The 26,816-nt window shown below is 35.8% G+C and overlaps 1 protein-coding gene across 4 annotated transcripts; it reads right to left on the reverse strand.

The window, feature by feature from the left end:
- Positions 1–855: 855 nt before the first annotated feature.
- On the reverse strand, positions 856–26,816 carry BNIP2 (BCL2 interacting protein 2). Of its 4 annotated transcripts, XM_047736073.1 has the most exons (11): positions 26,616–26,812; positions 18,537–18,643; positions 17,437–17,504; positions 16,355–16,522; positions 14,524–14,700; positions 11,530–11,632; positions 10,666–10,797; positions 9,395–9,481; positions 9,167–9,265; positions 8,381–8,416; positions 856–5,516 (listed from the first exon to the last, which is right to left on the reverse strand). In XM_047736073.1, exons 2-11 carry the CDS (start codon positions 18,584–18,586, stop codon positions 5,465–5,467), a joined length of 972 nt encoding a protein of 323 aa, XP_047592029.1. In that variant the 5' UTR covers positions 18,587–18,643; positions 26,616–26,812; the 3' UTR covers positions 856–5,464. The 4 variants fall into 4 exon arrangements, 3 of the variants coding, with proteins under 3 accessions (XP_047592029.1, XP_047592031.1, XP_047592030.1); XM_047736075.1 differs by lacking the exon at positions 16,355–16,522 and having other exon boundaries at positions 26,616–26,816; XM_047736074.1 differs by lacking the exon at positions 8,381–8,416.

Consider the following 26,816-nt stretch of genomic DNA (forward strand, 5'->3'; position numbering starts at 1 on the left):
GAAGACGCTGCAATACTAAATTGAAGACAAATTGTGAAGATTAGAGCAGGACTTACCACTCAAAACAGGGTTGCAATTCACTTAGCCCAGCAAGCGCTTGTGATTCCTGAAGAATTTTAATGTGGGAGAATTTGTATTTAAAATTTGTACCTAATGGAAGACAAACATTTCAATATATATTGGGTTTAAAAAAATCCAAATGGTATCCTAAATGTGGATTAAAGGCAGCAATATGTGTACAGCTGTTTGCTTAACATTAAGTAGCTGAACTGTGGTTAAGGAGTAAATACGTGTTACCAAACAGACTCACTCTCTGAGCAGGCCTATAAGCAGAACCGAGTCTCATTTATGCCATGTTTTCAGCCACTTATTGAACTTTTTTTTTTTTTAAGATTTTATTTATTTGTCAGAGAGAGAGGGAGAGAGAGCGAGCACAGGCAGACAGAGTGGCAGGCAGAGGCAGAGGGAGAAGCAGGCTCCTGCTGAGCAAGGAGCCCGATGCGGGACTCGATCCCAGGACGCTGGAATCATGACCTGAGCCGAAGGCAGCTGCTAAACCAACTGAGCCACCCAGGCGTCCCTCACTTATTGAACTTTTATTGTTGGATTACCCACTACTAAAATGATTCTAAATTATAAAATACAAAGTGTGATAATTAAGGTAACGTTTAAATTTAAAACAGGATGAATACTTCATGCCCTTGAAGAATAGGAAGTAGCACCCAGACTACAGAAAGAGAAACAAAAAGTCTTAAACTATTTGAAAGGCTTATGAGATAATTCAGTGTAAACATTTAGTAGCCTAACAGAAGACCAAAAAAAAAAAAAAAAAGTGATAAAAATGAGTCAAAAACAAACTTTCCAATTAATTTATTTAAATTCATTAATGTTGCAAAAATATGATGTGCAACAAATCAGGACACAAGTTACCATATTCCTAACAAGTCAAAGGAAAATAAAATACTACATCTCCTTAGTAAATCACGACCAACCCTATTATTTCTTACAGGGATCACATCAACATTTTGCACAGTCATCAGAACTGAATTTCTCACACTGTAAAATGACAGCACCAGGCTAGGCAACATCAACTGAATAGTAGTGAAATGATCACAGCACACTCTGTCTAAATGGCAGCATGTGAACTTATATTAAAAAAGATACCTGAATTTTTGAAATCTGTATCCAAGTGTGTAGATGTCTAATTCACTCTGAATTGTGTTCTATGTGAATAGTGTCCTATGGACTGTGCAAGTCAGTGGCCCTGAACACACCTCCAACATTTGCTAGTTAGGTTTATGTAAATAAACGGTTTAAGGGACGTAACTTTAGAAAGCTCGTATATAAAACGTGCAGTGGAATAGCTAATTGGTATTATTTTCCAAGTTCCTCTTTAGCCACACTGATTGTGAAAGCACAAAGATTCCAAAATGTAAATGTTTTAATCTCCTGTAGAAGGTCTTACAAGATAGAATCAGACAGCTATATGAAGCAAACAGCTCAATGTTATTCTTTATCGATCTGAAACCTTAATTAAACCCTTGATTTTCATCAGGTGTGTAAGTGCTTTAGGCGAACTTTTCATAGCATTCTTAAAAGTAATTCTCAAAACATAAGATATTAAATAGATCTATCATATACAGTTGCAACAAAATAACAGCTACGTTCAAATTTTATTGTCACTCCTCATGTTCAACACAATACTTATTTTCAAGTACCATTTAGAACTTCAAAAGAAACTGATCTGATTCTTATTCATTCAGAATCTTGCGACCAGGGTAGAGGTGAGTGAAAGGATCCCAGGTAATTCTTCTGTACTATTAGAACACTGAGTAGAAAATCTCCCACTTCCCTTACCAGTTGACTTTCTCCGGCAAGTCCAAATTCTTCAGGCTTTCTCCCAGTGACTCCAATCACACAATTCCTGTTCCCCGTGACAAGGATAAACTCTAACAGAATAGTTGGTCTAACTAATAAGCATATTAACTCTCCTCTATTCCTTCCTTTTAAGGTTTGTGATCCATTTCTTAAATATCTAAATATTTGAAAAAAAAGTAAGCAAGAAAACATGATGGAATGGATTAGCAAATTTCTACTTTCAGCCTATCTTCTCCCTTCTGACTGAGCACAATGTTAGCCATTTCCACATATAACACAGGGAAAAGAATGAAGCTACTGTCACCTTATATACACACCTTTACTGATCTCAACAAGAAACTGGCCTGTTCTAACCAGTAATACCCTAATGCTAACTTACCTCTCAATTGAAGAAATCTAAAAAAGCCACTTCTGCACTAAATCAAACACTTCCAAATTCCCTGAGCACTCACATAAAAACAGCCAAACAGTAACACTATAATCATCTACAAGAAGTTTCTATCGAAAAGCAGATCCGTGACTTTAAATTCTGAAGTTGTAGTTGAAGAAATTCTAGCTACTGATATACAATCAGCAAATTTCAGTATTCAGTGCAGTTACCAAATAGTGCTATTCATTCTGGAAGACTAAGTTAATGCTTATGTTTCATAAAATATGAAAAATAATCCAGCCCTAAACTTTAATCTGAGCCTGTAATTGTTGACCCTCTCTGTTCAAATTTGCTTCTGTATGAAGAGACAAAGCAGAGAAAATATAAATTCTCATTAGAGGTATTGTGAGCCTTTGCACTCTTCACTCCGGTCTTATTTCACATATTCTACGTGAAGACTGCAGCTTTTCCTGCTGGACACAAGAAAGCCTGTTAGATGGTGCAAAGAGCTGTCATACGCGGTACATCCCGTAACAGGGACACTCAGTGCCATCTGAGGTAACAGCCACTCTAAACTCTGAAGTTCTTTCTCTTACTTCCTTGTTATCTTCCTTTCAAACTACCCCACTAGGCCCTCCTTAGGATCCTATCCTCTCCATGCCATCAACTGAGTTAAAGGCTATTAAGCTTCAAGTAGGAGGCCAATGTAGCATTTTTCTTGGTGCTACTTAGGAATATAACCAAGCAGAACAAAAGCAAATTATATGTATGAGAAACTTTGGATTAAAAAGAGACACTCGAGCCCAAGGATAACAAAATATAGTGGCAAAAATAAAATTAAACCAGTTATGTTAGATCCATGACCCCAGAAGACAGATAATACAATTTTATGTACTTTCATTTCAATCAGCAATGGAAAATTAAAATTGAATGCTATGGGAGGAATGTCACATAGTGATAAATTACAAATAACAAACTTCCTAAGTGCTTTTCCTCTAACCTATTAGTTATGATCTTAAACCTTACAGTTATGAAACATTTATTATGGGGCATGTCCCTATACCAGATTCCATTAAGGTGTCAGGAGAGCAGGTGTCTTTTAATCCACTGATTCACAACACATGCCTTTCATTATATCCCAAATGTTACCACTGTTCCCTCTGAATTTTCATATTCTAACAGATTAAAGGTTACTTGTACTTTAAAAAAATATTTAGGAACATGCACCACTTTTGCAACAAGTTGTATCTATAGTTAGGGACAATGCTTGCAAAAGCAAAAGTGAGTAAATGCAATAAACTGTTGACCCTGAAGAACTGTGTACTTTATGTGGAAGAAAACCACCTATGTAAGAAGTTCAGCAAATTCTGAACAGGATAAATATGTATAGAGAAAGGACTGCTTAAAGAGCCCTATGAATATAGACTCTAATCACAATTAAATTCATCGATCCTTTATTCATAATTCTCACATGGTAAATTCAGAAGGAATGCCTAAGTTGTTATTGTTAGTTTGCTTTTTCAACACAAACTTTCTCTAAGGTTTGAGCAAGCAATAATGGTTTTGGCTTTATTTGATATAATAACATCAGTTTAGGATCTGCCTATGGCTGCTGGATCCAAGTTAAGTCAGAAGACTGCTGAGGAACACCTCATCCTGGGAATCCTCCAGCATCTCCCATAACTGGACTTAATTTAGCATGCCAAGTCTATAACTAAAGAGGACAAAAAGTAAAGGAAAATTCTCTTTTTTAGTAGAAACTTTCTATGAAAAATGGCAATGGTAAAAGCCACATGTGTGTTCAGTCTGGAACAGAATAAACCCTAAAAGCTTAGCTCTCATCTGCTTCATTTTGCTATTCTAGCACATTCTTTTATAAATTACCTTACAGGAAGGGCTGGGTGTGGTAGTACCCTTAAACTTGGAGGATACTAATTTTTCCACGTGTGTATGAGTCACACAAGCGAATGATACTATCAGATCAATCTGTTGTTTTAGGATGATTTTGTGGGTTATTAAATTCTGTTTGGGCACCTCAGTACAATGTATTTCAATGTAGAGTCAAGGTACTTACCAAATTAAACAAAAAGTTTATATGTTTATATCCCATATTGTCCAAAACAGCATAATGTAATGATGCTCTAAGACTTACAAATTAACTTAAATTTACAGTACTGTCAACATGATTCCACAAGGTCAAACACCTACCTCTGCTATCAAGTTTCAGTAACCGATACAGAAGTATTTTGGTAAAGTGCCCACACTGAGAGCAGTTAAAAAGCAGCTCCTATTTTCTACAGAAAAATAGTGACAGTGAGTAACTCATCACATTCTCTGAACACTACACTGCACTCACAAATTCTGGAGAGTGATACCCTGGACACACAAGCTTATTTCACATTAGTGAACAGACCTAAAATTTTTATAAAGTTCTGACTTTTGGCCAGAAGATAAAACGTCCCATATATACAACATATATACAAACCCTACTTCCTAGCCTCTTAAATTGTGTAGTTCTAAAAATGGCTTTTTGACTTGTCTTTAAAGTTTAAAAGGGAAAATGTGTGCAATACATTTGTATCTGTGCTTCTGAATTAAGAAACAGTAATAAATGAGGGGGAAAAAAAGCTTAGGATAGTAGTAATCTACTTAGATTATGTACATGACCTTTGGGTATTCATGAGAACCAGTTTAAACTGTCCCTCACCTTATGAGCAACTCTGTTTTCTAAGTTACCCAGGAAATGTATCTAACCATTTACAAAAACAAAAATTCAAACATGCACTTTACAAATCATGGTCTTATTTACCTGCATATTCTTCCACAAGAAAGGTATACATTAAAAAATATTGCTCAGAAACAAAAATATATATTATCTCTTTCCTTTATCATTTAGGCATATAAATAGTCTACTGAAGATGACGCATCATTCAACAAACAAATGCAAAAACTGCTTTATATAAAGTGTGGTTCTCTGCTATTTAGCAATATAAAATACAAAATGATTACAATATAATTAGCTAATAAGGAGCTAAATTCAAGAGATTTGCAAACCAATACAGCAGTGAACAGTCCCTTATACAAAAGTCCAGTAAGGAAGAGTCAATTTCGTAACAGGTTACATAAAAATCAGGGCCAAAAAATGCATTATAAATGCAAAAAAGAGCACTGCTTCATCAGTACATTCTTCAGTCTTGTTTGGACTAGATACCAAACTTACTGTTCACTTTTCGGTTCTTCTTGTTTTCCATTAAGTTCTTGATCAACTCTGTTTAATGAAAAACAACAGAGATAATAAGACACTAGCAACTAAACAATTTTCTTTCTAAAAATTGTGACTACTTTTAGCATAGAATATTATTCTGTTAAAAACAAAGCTTTGCAAAGAAGCAGACATAGTAAAAAGGTTACCAAACATTTCCCCAACCAGGAAAGATAATTTTTAAAGACAAAAGGACACTGGCAAGAAATGTGCTTGTTGTTTCTTTGAAGATTACTGAATACTGTACATACAAATGCTCAGAGTTGTATTAAAAGTTAAATTGCAACAGGTATATTAAAATCTTAAACTGTAGCATGGCTGGGATCTAACTGATTAGAGAGTGGCAGGAAAAACAACTCCCTCAAAAATGATTTTGTTAACTGAAATACTAAAATGTCACTAATGCCACCAAATGATCCATGTTTTTAAATTCAGTGATAAAAATGCATATTTAAGAAACGATTCTCCAAAATTTTTTATTAATATACGTAGAATATAAATGCTTTTCACTTATTTTGATAGTAAGAAGCCATTAAATAACTGGAAATATCTAGATGTGGTTAAAAATCGAACTGAATTAGAATGGGTTGCATAGAGACCTATCAAAATTTAGGCAAGTGGGGATTAGAAGAATTATGTAATTACAACACAACTATAAACAACACTTTAAAGATAATGTACAACAGTCTATTACTCTTTGTACTAGTCTGAATTACTGATGGAGGGGAGTTTAAAACTTGGTACAATATACGAAGATACTCTTCACATTTGTTTCCATTTTTTGATCATCACCACCCATTACTAGGAGCACCTGAACATTAGTGAATGAAACCTAAAAGTCTTGGTCTGTGTAAAGTCAAATTAATAACATTTAAAAACATTTTTTATGCTGGTATCAAAAATATAAGTGGAGGGACGCCTGGGTGGCTCAGTTGGTTGAGCAGCTGCCTTCGGCTCAGGTCATGATCCCAGCGTCCTGGGATCGAGTCCCACATCGGGCTCCTTGTTCTGTGGGGAGCCTGCTTCTCCCTCTGCTTCTGCCTCCCACTCTGTCTGCCTGTGCTCGCTCTCTCTCCCTCTCTCTCTGACAAAAAAAAATATATATATATATAAGTGGTATATAGTCTCGATAAGGCATGCAATATACATCCGGTCTTTTCAACATCTGAAATCTGTTAAATTAGTTCTTACGAACTATTTTCACAATTACTTGATTTCTCAACTACATTCAAACAACTTTAACAGCTGCGCTCTCTCCGGCCACACTTGCACTGAGTCGTTTGAAAGAAACAGTTACAACATTTGACACTACCGTGTGTGCACACGGAGTTTTGAATCCTCCTTATGCCTGGTACTCATCATAGAGATGTCACCTTAAGTGACACACAGCACCTCCACACACAGCCTCTGTTACATTTTTAAAAATATGCTCCTTTAAAAAAAAAAATGCTCCTTTATTTTTAAAACTTGAATGTTACCATCTTCAAGCTGACAAGGATTTATTTTTTTTAAGACTAACAAACCGTGCCAAAACTAACAAGTGTCTGAAAGATATACGTAGTGATTCTATTACAGTTAAACAAGACAAAAATAAAAAAAAAAAAGAAAAACTCAAGATAAAATAGTATTGGTAGGTATCAAACAATATATTAAATAAAAAGTATAGTTCCACTATTTTTCTGATACCTAAATTCCAGGTAACTAAATACTAAGAACTTTGTAAAAAGGCACAATACAGCGGATTTTATCAACAAAGGCAATTCATTTTGAAATCCATGAAGCAGTTGACTTCATTATACAGTTATAGATTGTATTTTTAATTTCAGTTATCTGTCTGGAAAGTGTACACCAGTGCCTAGAAAGGGAAAAAAAAAGTCAGCAATATCTAAAATTACCATCCACATCTCTATGTTAAAATGTTCATTAAACTGTTAAGTGTCCTATAAAAATGTAAAGCTATGGTTCCAGCACATGGTCAACTGAATTCTTGCTCATCAACACAGTCAAAATGTGTTCAAAGAATTAGTTCCTTATAATTGTTTCCTTAGAATGGTCAAAATGGTAATAACTACATATAAATCTCTCACCTTAAGAAAGATTGTTCTAAAGCTGTTTTGCTAATTTGTCATTATTAAAAAAAAAAAAATCCATTAACAAGTCAGCTCCAAATCCTACATTGTTCTAAATTGCTATTTAAAATGGTAACTCTTTTATACCTTGCCTTTCATCTTCTATGCCGAGATATTAATAGCTAATAGTTTGTTATGCTCAAAGCAGAAGTATTCAAAATTAAAGACGGAAAGCAGAGTGTTTAACTATTTAATGGTATATTACTGAATTTTAGGTATTTTATCATATGTAGAATTTGACTGGTTAGCAGGCCATTTAAGCATATAGGGAAATCAATGTTGGTTAGCCAAAGAATATGTGCATTGCAAATATACTCATAAACCCCAGGGAAATAAACTGTTTCTTTAGAAGAGTACATATATATTTATCACAAGCACTAGTTAGACATTTAAGTAATATGGTGAAACAAATAAAAAAGTCTTAGAGGTAATTGGCTTTCCAAATAGTTTTCTTAGCAGTTTCTTTGGTTTTGCGATCAGTACATATAACATGAAGGAGTGAGGAGGGGCTATGACCTTTAATTCCTAATGGGCATTAATACATGATGTTAGAACAGGGTGAATCCAAGCCATATTCAGCATCAGGACTTCAGATTCACTCTATATTTGAATTCTGGGGTATGTTTATATTTACAAATGCTGTTATCTTTGTCCACAAGCTAACCAACCAATAAGGAAGAGTTAGTCTGTGCAATGCAAATGGACTAGTCTAGATGCAACCCAGTCAAGGTGTGCATATACCTTTTTTGTTTCTTTTTAAACTTTTCTTCTTCATACCTTGGTAGGGAAGAGTTATTTCAGTAAATATACATGTTATGAAGATAAACAAAACTTGAAAAAAAGGCACTAACAATAAACTCATATAAGTCTGCAGGCAAAACCAAAACTAACACACTATGTAGAAAGTCAAAATTGATCTAAGAAATCTCGCTTTGACACATTCAACAGACTAAACCTCAGATCAGTAGACCAAAAAACTTTTTCGACATTACAGGAGAGTGATATTCAAGTATTTATGTTAACAGCCTTCTACCAAATCCTTTTAAAAAATTAGATGGGAGGTGAATTCAATAAACAGAACATATTCCAGCCAGTGAAATGAACCAAGGTTAGGTGATATAAATAATATATTTCGCCAGTAATAGGATTATTCAGCGCATGGATGAATTTACTCAAATTTGGAGAAGAGCATGTTCAAGTTTGGAGAATGTTCTTTAGTACTGACTGATCAGGAAACCACCTCTTAAGACTGTAAATAGTCTTTAAAAAGAAATAGTCTTTAAAAATAAAAATTAACTACAACCAGAAATAATCCTTCCTGCTTCCTCAGGTGATGGCCTGAAGAAAACAGTATGGGGAAGGTGCTGGAAAATGGCTTCTTTCCCTTTTCCTTAGTTACAAAAACAAGAGCAGTTACAAAATATTTATCACACAGGAAGTGAAAAGGATGAGTACTGAAAAATATTTACCTCTTGCACATCAATATATAAAGATCCAATACAATTAAAGAAATAAAACAAAACATACTGTTTTATGCATTCTGGTATGCCAACATATTCCATGGGGACAAGTTCCGCTAGTTCTGCCAAATTAAAGACGTATCTAATTTTTTGGCTGAATTTTGAGCTATGGAAGAAAATAAAGATAATTACCTCAATATTCTGACCAACAGAACTGACAAGAAATTCACATAAGGAGCTGGTGTTTTTTGTTTCTTTTTTTTTTTTTTTAAGTCAATGACTCTCAGAAAATTACCTAATAAAGGGTCTTGTGACAGCTAGAAGTGTTCTGATAAACCATGAGGGATGTACAATGATTAGTGATTTTAGGTTTTTCCGTAACCTGGAGTTAAAAAAAAAAAAAAAAGGAAAGGAAAGGAAGCAAAAATTTTAAAGCTCTATAAATTCTAATGCTAGGAAAAAAGGTAAGGCATCATTAAGTATGTGCAACTTTACACACACACACACACACACACACACACACACACACACACACACACTCCTCATCCAGAAGTTCATTTAGATGTGATATTCCTAAAGACAAGGAAATACACTCTTGAATTCTGATGGTCTTTTTTACTGCTACGAGATGAGCTTTACTGCATTTGGCTAAATTTATGTCCACAGTATAGCCTGTCAGTAAATGTCTCCTAGATATATTCACTTGTCTTTAGAATTCTGTCAACCAGGGGTAGAGGACAATACCGAATACGAAATTTCATTTTTCAGGATGAGAGGGGAACTGGTACTCATTTCTTCAACACCATGAAAGGCACTAAGCCACAAGAATAGGAAATGTAAATCAGATCTAACACATTCTTATGGAGTCTAAAATTCTGAATAAAAATTACCGGCATTACCCTGAATGACTTAAAATGACCAAAAAAATCCTGCTGTTTTATTATGCATATTCCACACTTAAGTAAAGTGACCATTAAGGATTTTTTTTTTTTTTTTAAATCATAAGAACTAGCCCATGCCATGTTTAGGTATTTAGAGAAACCTATTAATGAATCTGAGTTCATTAAACTAGTTCAAGTTAGCTATAGCTTAAATCAAACCAACTGGAGATTCGAAGTTCCTTCCATTAGCATTGATGACTAACTCTGAGGAGAATACACTCCCTAGAGCTCATTTCAAAGTAAGATGATGGCTAAGCATCTTAAAAACCATAAAATATGCTAAGCACTATGAGTTAGGCAAAATTCAGAATGTACTAAAATAGGAAATGTATTAAGTTCTCCATTCTTTCCCAAAACACAAGTTATAGGGAAATGTTCAATGTGGTTCAAATAAGGAGAAAAAAAGGACTATTTTATAGTTTTGTTTTAAGGAATTATTCTTTATTAAACAGATCAAAACTAACTTCCTTCATGATCTTCTAAAATACTGAACTGAGAAAACAGAAACGTGTTATAAAATCTACAAATATAATTTATAGTGCCCTTAAGTGACCACAGGAAATAAAATTGAATAAAGCTATTATAAAAATTATTCAGACTAGCTTTCAATGTGTATTTACAATACCTTCTATCAATTTGCTGATAGCATTTCCTGAGCCATCCCAGACTGGGCATTTTCCTTCGAGTTGTAGCACCATTTAAATAAACTATCATGTAGTTTTCTGCTACTAATAGCTCCAAAGTGCCAATAACATATCTATAAAGACAAATTAAGTTTAAGCCTTAAATACTGCTTTGCAGAACCAAGAAAATTATCCAAATTATATAACGCTCTTCCTTCCCTTCAATGACAGCAAAACCAATTAAAATTTCAGAACTGTATTAGTTGGTATTATGAATATGTAACTCTAAAAGAGCTACCTTCTAGAAATACACATTTAAAAGTCTATGGATGAACTGACATGATTTCTGGGACTTGCTTCAAAGTTATACAATGGAAGAGTATACATTTTGGGAATGAAGTATAAACCTATTAACTGTGGAAGCATTTGATTCATACACAAATATTCAATACACTTCTTTTACCTTCATGTAAGTTTGAAATTTTCCCAGTAAGTTTTTTTAAAACACCACTAACTTAAGAAATAGAATGACTCTGTGGAAATAGAATTGAGTCGGTTCAGTTACATTTGGCTTTTGGGGAGTAAATGCATTTAGCCATATGATTTTGAGATAAAAATAATTTCTTTACATTTAATGTAAAATAAAGAAGTTAGAACAGATAATCTGAAATATCCATTCCAGTTTTAAACTGACAATTTTCCTGTTGAGTTGGAAAATGCATACTTTTATAATGCCAAAGAATAAGGACTTAAAGAACTGAAATGGGGATAATTATAACCTTCTCCCAGGCAAAGTTCACTTCCTTAAACTGGAGATCTAATTAGCCCAGAATTCTGTCCACATTTTTCTGTGAAGGTATACTTACTTAAAGAGATTGTCCATCAGGTATCTATAGTTAGGCTGACCACTTTCGGGCATAAAACAGACAGCAAACACAACAATGGCATTTAATCCATCCCCGTAATATCCTGAAAATTAAGTCAAAGATAAAATCACCAGCATGATTTTACTTTTCCAGAGGAAATCTGTACAGCTGACAGATTATAGTGGTTCATGTTCCACAAATTTTTTTATCAAAAAACATGGTTTCGTTTTTAACCTTATAGAGCCTTATAGATCTTTAAATCCGCTCTTCTCAAAATAGAATAAAATCGAAGAGGAAATAGTGGGCATAAAAACCAGAAACCCATTTAAAGTAGCATAATCAGAAAGCCAGTATTATTTTAGTAAATAGACAAAAGAAGTGATATAATCCAAGCAGGCATAATACGAAAACATCTGCAGCACTCGTATGCAAGTTATGGTTAAAGTGGATGCTTTTGCAAAAATACTTTTACACTCAAATATGCCTAGCATTTTGTAGATTCTAGAATAATGAAAACTACAATTACATCTTTGACAATTTTAACTGAAGAAAAAGTGTTAAAATGTATATGTTTATTATAATCTCTAGTATCTAGTAACATTGTTTTAACTTTCATTTCCATTGTTTACAAACATGCACTGAAAAGGTTTAAACACTTCAAGTACATTAGCATCTATCTCAATCTCTTAGTCACAAAACACATTGCGATAATTCAATAGCATAAAATGGTCCTAATTATTTCCTAATATAAATAAAGTGCTCTTTTTGAAAGATACTAGGTTTAAACCATGAGGCAGGTCTCACAACTTGTTTCCTATGAACTGGCTGAATTAATAATGCAAGACTGTGAACTTCCTGATCCAGATTATCCTGTTTTCTTCATCTGAATAGGATTAAATTAGGCGGAATAATGTAAATGCAAACATTCAAGTGATTTGCTTTCAGATGAATGAAGACTATAGAAATACAGACGGGAATGCATTTGGCAGAAAGTAAATCAAGTAGAAAGGACTCTACATAAAAACAAACAAACAAACAAACAAAAAAAAACCAATCTGTTTAACCTATGTGGTCCCTTTTCTTGCATTAGGATTTCATGTAATAAGAAATGTTCTAGAGGGGCGCCCGGGTGGCTCAGTGGGTTAAAGCCTCTGCCTTCCGCTCAGGTCATGGTCCCAGGGTCCTGGGATCGAGCCCTGCATTGGGCTCTCTGCTCAACAAGGAGCCTGCTTCCTCCTCTCTCTTGCCTGCTTCTCTGCCTACTTGTGATCTCTGTCTGTCAAATAAATAAATAAAATCTTAAAAAGAAAGAAAGAAAGAAAGAAAGAAATGTTCTAGAGAGTGACTTGCATTTTGACTACCATTAACGTTCTGACGCTATTTACAGTGTCTAGGCAAACTTCTATACATGGCACAGTCAGGATGGTTAGAAGTTATAATCATACTCCCATAGCTTTTCCTATTTAACTTGTAATTTAAGAAATGAAGCCTTGTATTTTTGGATATCCTAACAAATATGCAAAGCTGGTGCTCCATAAAAATGTGGAATGGACTAGTTCTATACTATATGGTAAAACTAAATGATTTATTCAGGGTTTTATTGTTTGTTTGTTTTTTTTGAAGATTTTATTTATTTATTTGCCAGAGAGAGAAAGAGAGCACAAGCAGGGGGAGCAGCAGGCTCCCCACTGAGCAGGGAGCCCGATGCGGGGCTCGATCCCAGGACACCTGGATCATGACCTGAGCCGAAGGCAGAAGGCAGACACTTAACCAACTGAATCACCCAGGAATCCCTATTCAGGGTTTTAATGTAAAATAAGAGTCATAGTTTAAAATGCCAGGTTTTACTTATATACACAAAAAGACAAGTACAAGAATGTTCAAAGCAGTTTTAATCATAACGGCCCAAATAGGAAACAACTCATAAGTCCATCAAAAGAAAAATGAATAAGCCAATTGTGGTTTATCCATACAATGAACTACTACTTAGTAATGAAAAGGAATGAACAACAGACACAAGCAACAACATGGATAAATGTCAAAAACATGCTGAGCAAAAAAAAGTCAACAAAAGAGGGTACACTATATGATTCCAGTTAAACAGAATTCTAGAACAGGCAAAAGTAATCATGGGGGCGGATATTAGAATAGTGGTTACTGGAGGGGGATATTCATTGGGAAGGAGTCTGAGAGAATTTTGGGGGGCAACGAAAATGTTTTACATGTCTAGCTGTAGGTGATATGGTTATATGGGCATCTGTCAAAACTCACTGAATCCTACCTTTCAGATTCGAAGTGAAAAAGTCAGAAAGAAGAAAAACAAATACTGTATGGTATCACTTATACGCAGAATCTAAAAATGCCAAACTTAGAAACAGAGACTAAAATGGTGTTTACCAGGGTCTAGGGGGAAAGAAGATATGCTGGTCAAAGGGTACAAACTTACAGTTATATGATGAATAAGTTGTAAGGATCTAATGCGCAGCGTAACGACTCTACACAGTAATACTGTATTGTGTAAAGTTGCTAAGAGAATAGATCCTAAATGTTCTCACCACAAAAAAAACAAATGGTAATTATTATGCAGTATGTATTGTATCAGATCAACACGTTTTAACCTTAAACTTAACAATATGTCAATTATATCTCATGAAGCTGGGCAAAAACTGCAAATGCTACAAAAAAGGATTATACCATTTCACTATATATAGATTATAAATGCATAAAAAAGGAGACAAAGTCTCAGTTTGGGGGTTGTCTAGAGGTCAGGTGGAAAACGGTTTTCACTGGATATTCTTATACCTTTTGAATATACTGTGTGCATGCACTAATGATTTTTAAATTTAGTTTTATCCTTTTACTTCAAACCTGTTGTTTCTAAAATGACATGATAAATGTTCACTATATATACATTTTTTTACTCAAGATAGAGTTTCTTTAGGCATTTACATTTCTGATATTGCACTAAAAAATATGCTCTTTGACAGCTCTTACCTCCATGGCTGATAACTTTCTTATAGGGTTCAATTGCCTTCATATCAACCCTGTGGTCCTGTTCTCCAATTCGGAACATACGCCAGCGTCGTCCATCTTCTTTTTCCTCTGCTGTTGTGTATTCAGTAATTGAGCCTTTCCTAATAACTTCAGTAGTTTTGGGTTTTGGAAGATCATCTGTCAAAATAAAAGGTTTTTGAATCACAAATTGTTATCTGTACAGTAAAAATCAAATTACATGTTAACCACTTTACTATCTAATTAGATTGTCCAGAGAATATTTCATTATACCTTCCGTCGAATTTTAAGTACTACTTCTGTAACAGAGGAAAAATCTTGTTATTGATAATGAAGCCATTTTATGTTTTTGGAAATTATGGCTAACTTTTTTTGTATTGGCTAATTCAGAAAGCAATTCACAGCGCAATGTATGTGCATAAGTTCAAAAAAGATAATTCATACAGCCATCAGAATCTTAGTACATTGGCCTTACAATGCTGTTCAGATTCTATTTACAACACTGTTCTTGGTAGTTACCACTATGGGTTATTTAAAGTAACTGAGAGCAAATTGGTTTTTTGTTCTTGAGCACATAAATTATTCCCCAAACACTGTAATACCAGATAGAAAGTGGTTAACCAGTCGATGATTATTTCTCATTTGATCAGGTTTATTGAGCAGAAATTTACTGATAATATTCTGATGTGTACATGCAAACGTCTATTTTAAATTGACATTAGCCAAAGCAGAAGCACCAATGATTAGGTGTAATTTATAGTTCAAGATTGCACTTTAGCGGATTTTAAATGAAGTAATGATTTTCAAAATTTTAGTATTGTAGTCCTTACCAAAAGATGGGGGAAGGGAAACCTACGCCATGTTAGTTGTTTGTTTCCAAGATAAAGCTGTTAACGGAAAATATCCTTCCAGGAAATGACTACAGCAGCATTAAAGAAAGAAGAGACAAAACACATAGGCAGAAAACTATTTCAGTATCTTTTTAAAATATTATTACTGGACTGCTTACTGAACCAGTAAAATAGGAAAGAGAAAAGGAACAAAGATACAGTATATCAAGGATCTTACTCTTTACTACAGATAAGACACATAGGGCTAAAACACTGCTTTCAAGTAAAAATCATTTTAAAGATGGATATACCAACAACTATATAAAGATACTATACACAGAAATTATCTAATTAAAGAAAACATGCAAAGCAAAAGAGATGCCAATTCCTTTGAATTCTAAGTAACTAATAATAAGGAACATAAAGTTTGGGGACTAAGAGTACACATTAATTCAAGATGGTTGTTCACATAGTGCACTATCAGGCAAACCTAATTAAAAAATCACCCTAAAAAAACTCCCTTCAAAGCTCCCTCTCTGTAAACCCCTAACTACTTTTAGCATATTCCCTACGTTGCATGTCTCTTCAAAGCTTTTTTTCTTAGCTGATTGACTAAATAAAAGAACATGCCGTAACGATCAAGCAATATTTGGGGAGCAGCATGAAAAAACATAACTTCACAATACTGGGCAATTAAGATAGAAAATAAAGCCACCCATGTAATCTACTAAAAACAGTTTTGAAAGCCATAAGAATATTCAGTGCCAGCAGAATTTCCCATCTTAGTAACAAAATATAGCAGGAACTTTAAAAAAAGAGTAACTTCATATGTCAACAAAATCCCTTAATCATCGATTTTAGGTTCAAGATCAAGTTTTAAGTTTTTCAATTATCCTAATATGAGACTACTTTTCAAAAAACACATATGTATAGAGAGACAAACATTCATTAATAAAGATCAGATAAAACATTGAAACATTTACCTTCCCACTCAAATTCATTACTGTTTTCTGATGGCGTGTCTAAGCCATCTAAGTCAATCTCCCCACTTTCATCCAAATCATCTGACAGCACAGAGCCATCGCTAGGATCCAGGGTCAGGCTAATATCTGGAGCCATGAGTTTCTTTCTTACTTTATTTCCATTAACTTCTAGCGAGCATGGAATGGGTTTAAAAAAAAAAAAGTGAAAAACAGATTAGAAGGAATGTTTACTTGCTTAAGTTGAATAGGAGAAAAAAATTTTAAAAATATTTATTTTTTTAGGGCATCTGGATGGCTCAGTCGGTTAAGCAGTTGCCTTTGGCTCAGGTCATGATCTCAGGATCCTGGGATCCAGCGGTGAATCAGGCTCCCTGCTCAGTGAGCAGTCTGCTTCTCCCCCATTCTCTGTCCCTCTCCCTGCTCATGCGCTCTCTCCCTTTTCACAGTCTTTGCCTCTCTCTCAAGTAAATAAATAAAAATCTTAAAAATATATTTATTTTTTTGAGAGAGTGAGAGTGTGAGCATGTGAGCAGGGGGAGGGGCAGAGAGAAAGGGAGAATCTTAGGCAGCCCCCCTCCACCCTGTACAAAGCCCAACCCGTGGTTTGATCTCATGACCTGGGCCAAAATCAAGAGTAGGATGCTTAACTGACTGAGCCACCCAGGTGCCCTGAATAAGAGAAAAATTCTAATCACTTCATTCTTGAGAAAAATAACATGAATCAAACATAATCCCAAAGCATTAATTTACAAACCTTAGATTTTGGTCGTTATTGCTTCTACATCATGGAAAGACAACACATTCCAGCAAGTATATATATTTTTAAGTAATAGAGGCAAACATTACAGTCAGCTTACCACTAAAAATGATCTCCTCTCAACCTTTTACTGTAGAAATTTCCCAAGCCCAAGGGTATGTTTTTGCAATGTTAAATTTCCAAAGCATTCAAAACATTCACTTACTCTTTGGCTCCGTATAATAGAATAAAAAGTGAGTATACTTTTTTCCCTTGACAAAGAATGTGTTAAAAAAAATAGCACAAAGTCTACCGTTTCATTGAAACTCAAGTGCCAAGTTCTTACCAGGCTGGCTCTCTGGTCCACTTACAGCTAATACATCTGCTTCCATACTATCATCCTCTGGTAAAGGTCTAGAAAATACAGACAAAATTTTTAATTCACAAATTAAAAGAACTTTTTTGTAGTTCAAAGAGATATTAAAAATATCTCATAGAACCAATTATGTGGAAAACTGAATAAAGTGGTTTCTTAAGCTTCAGTAATTTACAAACGACTTTTAAAGACAAAATTTTCAGACTGTCAGATGATTTACATATTTATGTAAGTAACACATAAAAGCAGATATAACTTCCTTATGTAACTGCTCTTAAATACAACTACAAAACAAACCTAAAAATTACAAACAACCTAAAAAAAAATAACTCAAATGCATGAGCTTAACGTGAAATACAATACAATGTGTGGTGAAGGTAAACAGTCCCTCACGTGAGAGGATGGCAACAATGGCTACAATTCTTTTGAGCTCAGCATTTCTATATTATTCCTATTATCACCATGTGCTATGTAGTGACTTGGTACTTCCACCAGCTGTCCATATTCCCACTGTTAAGGGACCTTCCTATGCCCTGAGATGGTCTTCTGACCAAGATGGTATGAAAGCACAATTTTAATATGGTCTGCCTTTGCCCTTTTTCTCTTAACCTAGCGGTACCCATACAAAAACAACTACAAATGCAAACGTGTCAAAGTAGCTGGCCAGATAATCTAAAAAACCCTTATTTAGTAAGCTTTCTTTTAAAATAGAAGCATAAAATTTAACAATTCTTACAGACATCTAAAGACTCCCTTCTCCCAGGAACCCCTCAGACTCATTTAAGAAATACTACATTTAAGCATTTTTTATAACAGCAAACATTTTACATTTAAATGTTGAAAACAAAAATAAAGATTATGGGAAGACCACATATATATTTGGTGGAAAATAAGATATTGGAATATTCGTCTAACTGCTGGAAAGGAACTTCCATTTTCTAGTATCAAATGAACACCTTTTGACACTGGGTTTCTGTAAGAAGCTCAAGAGTCACTTAATAAGTGACATCTTAGTAAAGACATTTTGAAGTTTTGTTTTAAATCTGTTTTCATTTGAAAGCATTGCTCACATTGGAAAATCTTCATCTTGCCATTCTTCTTTAAGTTCCACACCTTCCATCCTCAGCTTAGATTCAATATCAACTACAAACTCCTGATAATCCGGAGAGCCAATGCCCTGGGAAAAGAGGAAAATTTGTGACAACATATTTTCCATGTTCCTTTTTATCTGCTAAAAAGGTGCAATAATCTTATACCTTAGTTCATTCACATTTCCACCCTGGTCATGGAATCAATTTACTGGGTTGCAACTACCATTTAAAAAAAAAAAAAAAAAGAATTAGAATGAAAACCAGGGTATATATATTCTAGTAAAGTAAGTACTATTTGTAGTAAGGGTATTGCAGAGTGAAAATATTTGCTTTCAGTTATATATATGCATGTGTGTCCCAGGTTGTGATTTAAATTTTACTAAGTTTTGTGAATTACGTAGAAAGAATCTGAGGTGGGGGGGGTGAGGCACAAGGAATAAAAGTAAATATATTCTCTACTCTGGACCCATAATTAAATTTTCTGTCCTCTGGATAGAAGCTGATCCTAGAAATTGAACACTAGCAAATTGCATTTCCATTCATGATTCAGTAAAGCCAAGTGGTATGTGTGCTGCATCTTTTAAAAACGGACATATAATTAATATTTTTTTAAAAGATTTTATTTATTTATTTGAGATAGAGAGAGCGAGCATGAGAGGGGAGAAGGTCAGAGGTAGAAGCAGACTCCCTACCAAGCAGAGAGCCCGAGGTGGATGGAACTGGATCCTGGGACTCCAGGATCATGACCTGAGCCGAAGGCAGTTGCTTAACCAACTGAGCCACCCAGGTGCCCTATAATTAACATTTTAAAAAATATTATTTATTTATTTGACACAGAGAGAGAGAGCGAGCACAAGCAGGGGAAAAGGCAGAGAGAGAGGGAGAAGCAGGCTTCCTACTGAGCAGGGAGCCTGATGTGGGGCTTGATCACAGGACCCTGGGATCATGACCTAAGCCAAAGACAGAGGCTTAATCCACTGAGCCACCCAGGTGCCCCTATAATTAACACTTTTAAACTGAAGTATAATTAATATGTGCACTGTTTTCTATACTTCCATTTCTGTAGTTTCAATTCCATCATTCCAGAGTCACTGAAAAAAGGCTACTCAGTAACTATCCAGTAAATGAACGCTACATTTTGATTTGCTTTGTATCTACACTAAAGTTTTCCCATGTAGTTCAGCATAAGTTTTCAGACACTGGACTTAATGACTATTTCTGTTCATGCAATTACACGTGCTCACCTAGGGCATTCAGTTTTAGTTTCAGTCTGTCCAAGGAGGGCTGTTGGTCCCGACATTCTCACTTTACAAAGTGAAGAATGCAGAGATTGGTTTGGTTGATGGAATAAGACCTGGAAGTTTAAGTATATCATTTAAGAAGTAATAAAAATCAGCAGGTTAATGTCACAAGAACTGTGACAACTTTAGGGTACAAGAGGTACAAATGAGCTAATATTTAGTTCAGTTGCATTAGAGCAAATCAATAGATGATTGAAGTTGTTTTTTTTGTTTGTTTTTTTTGTTTTTGTTTTTAAGCAGTAGAACATGTGTTTCTTAAGAGATAAAAAGTAACACTACAAGTATTAAAAACAAAGCAAGAAGTTATTGGTCCCAGTGGAAGAAGAAAGAGAGTGAGATGGGGAGAATGACTGATACTTTTCATAGTGAATCCTAACCTATCTGACTTTTAAAACCATGTATATATAACTTTAAAAATACTTTTCAAATAAAACAAATGGTGCCAGCCATTCACTTCAATTAGTTTTGTAAAACAAAGACATGATGCCTCCACATACTGGAGTATCACTCAGCCATAAAAAAGAATGAAATCCTGCCATTTGCAACAACATGGATTGGTCTAGAGGCTATAATGCAAAGGAAAAAAATCAGACAAAGACAAATACCGTATGACTTCACACATATGTGAATTTAAGAAACAAAACATGAACAAAATAGAAAGATAAAAAACAGACTTAAATACATAGAACAAACTGGTGGGGAGGTGGGTAGGAAATGAATGGAAGAGTGAAGAAGGTTAAGAGCACACTTCTCATCATGAGCACTGAGTAACACACAGAATTGCTGAATCATTACACGGTACACCTGAAACTAATACAACACTGTTAATTATACTGGAATAAAAAAATTAAAAAATTAAACAAAGATGTGGTCATGATTTGTAGTTGCTTTATCTGCTGCCATTACAACGCTCAAAAGATGTACAAAGCTGTACAGAAAAAGCATTATGCTTAGAACAACAACAAAATTACACTGATAATTTTCTAATGTGCTAGATTTTTACATAGTAAACTAAATTTATATCTCTGCCAAGACTGGGAGGCTCTCTTCTCAGTTTGAATTCTTACTTATACTCAAGGAACGGTTTCATACATTCTCAAAAGGTTTAAATTTTCAAGGACCCACTTTCAAGGACAGAAAAAATGGCCAATGCTCTATTCCTCACCAATATATTTGCTTGGAAAACTCAGTATTTATATATGTGAGTAAGTCATTTTTAATTCTCTGGGAAAACACTGAACCAGGCAATGTTGAGAAATTACTGGAAAACACACCTAAATTACAGTGATCTTAACTTAATTTACCACATTCTGTGTTTCTTTTTTTTTTTTTTAAGATTTTATTTATTTTTTTGACAGACAGATCACAAGTAGGCAGAGAGGCAGGCAGAGAGAGAGAGGAGAAAGCAGGATCCCTGCAGAGCAGAGAGCCCAATGTGGGGCTCGATCCCAGGACCCTGGGATCATGACCTGAGCTGAAGGCAGAGGCTTTAACCCACTGAGCCACCCAGGCGCCCCACATTCTGTGTTTCTAATACACAGTCTACACCTCAACACAGTCTTCACTGATCATTGATTGTTCTCTGATGGCAACTTCTGTAGAGAAGAAAATAAACAAAAAAGAGATACCTATCTTACCAATCTCCTATATTTTGGACACAGAACTAGTATAAAGACCCCCAAATTGTGGCCAACAAACCCAAATACTTAATGCTTATTCCCTTAGAAATTAATGCTCCTGTGAGACTGAAACACTCTATTACTAAAGGTTGAAAACTGTCTCTTCCAAATTTTTAATTCACAGTACTTCTCAATTTTTTTCTTAAGTCTTTTATAATCACTCTAAAGTAAACTAATATACTTCCTAAATTCAATAATCAGAAAAAGTTTATGTTATTTTGTCTCGCCTTTTTGCAGGTGTTGGAAAAATATCGGATGTTCCTGTTGTCTGTTTACAATACCCCAGGTGGAGGCACCTGGGTGGCTCAGTGGGTTAAGCCTCTGCCTTCAGCGCAAGTCAGGATCTCTGGGGTCCTGGGATCGAGCCCTGCATCCAGCTCTCTGCTCAGCGGGGAGCCTGCTCCCCACCCCCGCCTGCCTCTCTATGTACTTGTGATCTCTGTTAAATAAATAAATAAAATCTTTAAAAAAATAAAAAATAAATAAAATACCCCAGGCGCCTGGGGTGGCTCACTGGGTTAAAGCCTCTGCCTTCTGCTCAGGTCATGATCCCAGGGTCCTGAGATTGAGCCCCGCATCGGGCTCTCTGCTCAGCAGGGAGCCTGCTTCCTCCTCTCTCCCTGCCTGCCTCTCTGCCTACTTGTGATCTCTGTCTCTGTCAAATAAATAAATAAAATATTTTTTAAAAAATAAAAAATAAAAAAAATAAAATACCCCCCATACTCAGAGAAATATTCAGTATCTCAAAATTAAAAGCAGAGATTGAAAGTTGCTATCACTATATTCCCAACACCTTGCATGGTGTCTGGCACATAAGCCTGTAAATGGTAGTTATCTGAATATTGTAAGGTAGGGCACTGGATAGCAGGCTTTGTTTTGCTCTACCCCTTAGGATTATTTTTCTTATTCAACTACATTATTCAACAGGCTTCCTGTTGTTTTATCCTCAAAAAGTGTAATGAAAATATTTAGGGCAACCCACACACATGCAATTATCAATTTCTGTTGGTAAAATAATTCGTTATTTGTAAGAGAAAGTATGTAACTTGTGAAATTCTGTAAGACAAACCATGTCCTTTAGTTCCCCTACCACTTGAATAAGTCTATCACTTGAAAACTCCTCTAAACATAGAAAGCCCGAGTCCTTCAGGTCTCTCAGCTGATTTATTAAACTTTTACTTCAAAATCGTATTGAAGCATGTGATTTTAATACACAAAGCACATGGACATGGATATTTAGTTCAGGGATAATTATTTAAGCTAGTTAAACAGAACCTAGGAGAGATACAGATAGATTCACTCTTAACCATCTCAGCACAGACTGTAGGGCGAAAAATACACTAGGTAGACAAAAAGTTCAAACAGTTGAGAGAGTATTGTTCTTGGAAGGGCTTAATCATCAGCAGCTGTAAGAACAGGAAACAAACAAGAAAGGAGCAATAAAAGCACAACCACTGAGAAGGAAATCAGGACAATGCTGACTCACAATCAACTGTGGCTGTTTCCCATTTTTTGTTCATAAATTTGGTCAATTAGAAAGAGGAAATAACACTTTAAGATGCCATTTGTTAAAATAACCTAATGCAACAGGAATTACTTGATTTCTCAACATACCTGTGGTTCTGAAACCACATGATTATTTACACCAATTCAGATAAATTCAGAATACTTGCTGATCCCTCAGTGAGGTTAATAATCAAGAAAAATGGAGTACCTACTGATACAACTTGTGTCAGTAGGGAGATTGGTGTAAATTCAACCAAGGGAAATGTGGTGGTAAATTCAACCAAGACGAAGAGGATTTCCCTATGCAACTCAGCAATATAAGCAAAAATTAAATATTAAAATCATATTTACAACTGTCTAAATTATAAATTGTAATCTTACATGCAACTTTACTATTATGTAGTTTAATAGTGCTGCTGGAATAGGTGCTGATAACCACCATCTATGCTGAAATCACTTACTATTGGCAGAAGGAAATGCCCGGGCAAGTCTTTCACTTCTCCATTTAAACAAAAGGGCTTCATTGTAAATATTTATGTTCGCTTCTCTATGAGGCTGGCGACACTGGTAGTGCTATAGGAAAATACTTTAGGCCAGTCTATATGTTTACAAAGATCACCAAAACACGTCCAGAAAAATCTTAAATACTTGTCACTGTTTCCTTGAGAGCAGGGTCATGTGGGTTTTTAAGAGTGAAATGACACGGGGCGCCTGGGTGGCTCAGTGGGTTAAAGCCTCTGCCTTCGGCTCAGGTCATGATCTCAGGGTCCTGGGATGGGGCTCTCTGCCAACAGGGAGCCTGCTTCCTCCTCTCTCTCTCTCTCTGCCTGCCTCTCTGCCTGCTTGTGATCTCTGTCTGTCAAATAAATAAATAAAAATCTTTAAAAAAAGAATGAAATGACACAATATGATGTCACCTTATGTCTGTTACAATGAGCATTCCTGAATAGACAAGGAAGAGCAAATGTAGACAGGGGTGTGGAGAAAAAGGAGCCCCTGTGAACTGTTGACAAGAATGTAAATTGGTAAAGCCACTACAGAAAACAGTATGGAGGTTCCTCAAAAAGTTAAAAATAGAAATACCGTATGATCCAGCAATTCCACTTCTGGGTATTTATCTAAAGGAAAAGAAATTACTATCTCAAAAAGATACATGTGCAGCCCCATATTCACTGAAGCATTATTTACAATAGCCAAGATATGGAGGCAACCTGTTTCTATTGATAAATGAATGGATAAAGAAATCGTGGTATATACACACAATAGAACATTGTTCAGCCATAAAAAGAATGAAATCTTGCCAGTTGGGACAACATGGATATAGATCTTGAGGGCAGACAGACAGATCTTAAGTCAGACAGAGAAAGACAAATATTATATGGTCTCACTTATATGTGGAATCTTAAAACACACACACGCACACACCAAGTTCAAAGATGCAGAAAACAGACTGGTGGTTGCCAGAGGGGATGGGGTTGGACGAATGGGTGAAGGGGGTCAAAAGGGACAAACTACCAGTTATAAAATAAATTCTAAGGATGTAATGTACAGCACGGTGATTATAGCTAATACTGTGTTACATATCTGAAAGGTGCTAAGAAAATAAAAGTTTTCATCACAAAAAAATTTTAATGTGCGCCAATGAATGTTAAATACATTCATTGTGGTGATCATTTCCCAATATATAAAAATATCGAATCATTGTTTTATGTACACCTGAAACTAATATAATGTTATATGCCAGTTGTACCTCAATTTAAAAAAAGAACAAAATGAGATACTCTACCTGAAACGTTAACACAAAAAATTCGAGAAAAATTACAATGCTGCTGACTTTTCTCAAAATTGTGAAAATAAAGCAAAGGATAATTATGCCACCTGCAAACAGTACTTTTATGATCAGTATGCAGAACATACTGGAGAAGTTCTAAGACCTTTAAGAAGATTAAAGTCTAATATTGATTTCTGACACTTTATCGTAGTTATACATATTTGTTGTAGTATAAAATTGTAATTGTAGAATACTACTATCATCATATTGTACTAGTATTCTGCTTTATACAATGTAAGCTTAAGATAATTTTCAGCCACGGTTAATATTTCAGAACTGGCTATATATACTTCCTTTTTTTGATACCCTCCTCCATCGCTGCTCCTACAGGCTTTGCTGCAGAGGCCATGAAAGGAACCACTTTCCTTTTCACATTTACTAACCACTTGCACATTCATCATCCCTATATGTTCTAATCAACAAAACATCAAAAACAATGTTTTTCCAACAAAAACACTGGTGTTATTATCCCGGTTTTACATTGAGGCAAATGACATTACTTCTTGGTTCCCAGATTAAATGTAGACTGTTTCTAATACAGCGCACTGTTTCCAGTTCACTGGGAACTTTATACAGAGTAAGCCTATAATGCCAGATTTGGTTACATTTAACTTCAAAGGTCCTCTAACACTTAAAGACCACAAAGGCACTGACTTATGATCTAGTTCATGATTCGTGTTTGCAGAAGCGGACCGGTCATGGACCGGTCATACTTCCTGTATAAGCCCAACAATGTTAGGCTGCGATAGAAAGAGATTATGAAGAACGAGAATAGTTTAGAAGAAATGTAAAATGACAAGAACTAAGCAAAAGATGTGAGAGTTCATCAAGAAGATAGTATAGGAGGTAACTACATTGGGTAATTTCAGTTATCAACGTTATCTTATTTACAAGTTGAGAAATTCTTATAAAATTTTAGAAAAAGAGTATGTTTCATTGAAAAAGTTAAGAAACTAGGCATTAAGAGAAATAGAGATCCTAATCAAAAAGGAGAAGTTGGAAAAAAAGCAACTCTAAAATGCAATCACACACTTCATTCAATTAACTGTAAGGAAGGGACTATGACTACCAGGATGAACACGGCAAAAGCCGTGCTCTCAAAGGGCTTCTGCAACAGACAGACAAGGTAAGTTTCAAAGCAACGTTGTAGACGCGAATAAAGTTAACAGGAGCTGATCTAGTACACCTCCATCTGCATCAGATACCCAAAACCAAAAAACCCAAACTATTAAGCAAAAAGTTATGTCTGAATCCACGCGGGAACTCGGCTTTTATACGTAGGAAAAGTCTACTAAAGCCTTCATTACAAATGTAGCTTCCGTGTCTATTCCCCGAGGGTACAGGGCACATCAAACGTCCGAGTTTCTTTGTTCTGTACCAGAACTGACGCTGGTTTTACATTCGCGACCAAAGTGGCCGGTCACCGCACCCAGACCAGGGTGTGCGCAGCGGGTCCGAGAGGGGGGTAAGATCCATCCCGAGCACAACAGCACAAACGGAAAAGGGATGGCCGGGGGGCGGATAGCAAAGGCAAACAGAAGCCGAGCCAAGGGCGGGGGCCTAAACTGGGCGGGGATCCGGGAAGCGCCTCGCGAGCAGGTTCCCGGGCGCCCCCTACGTCGGATAACCCTCTGAGCTTCCTCTCTCAGGCTGTCCGGGGGGCACTCAGCCCTCCGACGTCCACCCCAGGCCTGCTCTCAGCCCAGACCCGCCGTGCCCAGCCTTCCCCGGCCACACTCACCCCGCAGGAAGCCTTGGCTCCCTCGTCTTCTTCGCCCCTCCAGGCCGGCGACGTGGGACTGACGGCCAGGGCGCAGGAGATAGCGCCGAGAGGAGCCCGCTCCCCTCGGACAGTAGCGGAGACCCGGGCCCAGTCCCCCGTCTACAGCTGCGGCGGCAGCAGCTGACCCGGATACAGAGTGCGGCCCCGACGGAAGTGACA

This window comes from Lutra lutra, chromosome 7, assembly GCF_902655055.1.
Source record: "Lutra lutra chromosome 7, mLutLut1.2, whole genome shotgun sequence".
In the NCBI taxonomy this organism is placed as follows: Eukaryota; Metazoa; Chordata; class Mammalia; order Carnivora; family Mustelidae; genus Lutra; species Lutra lutra.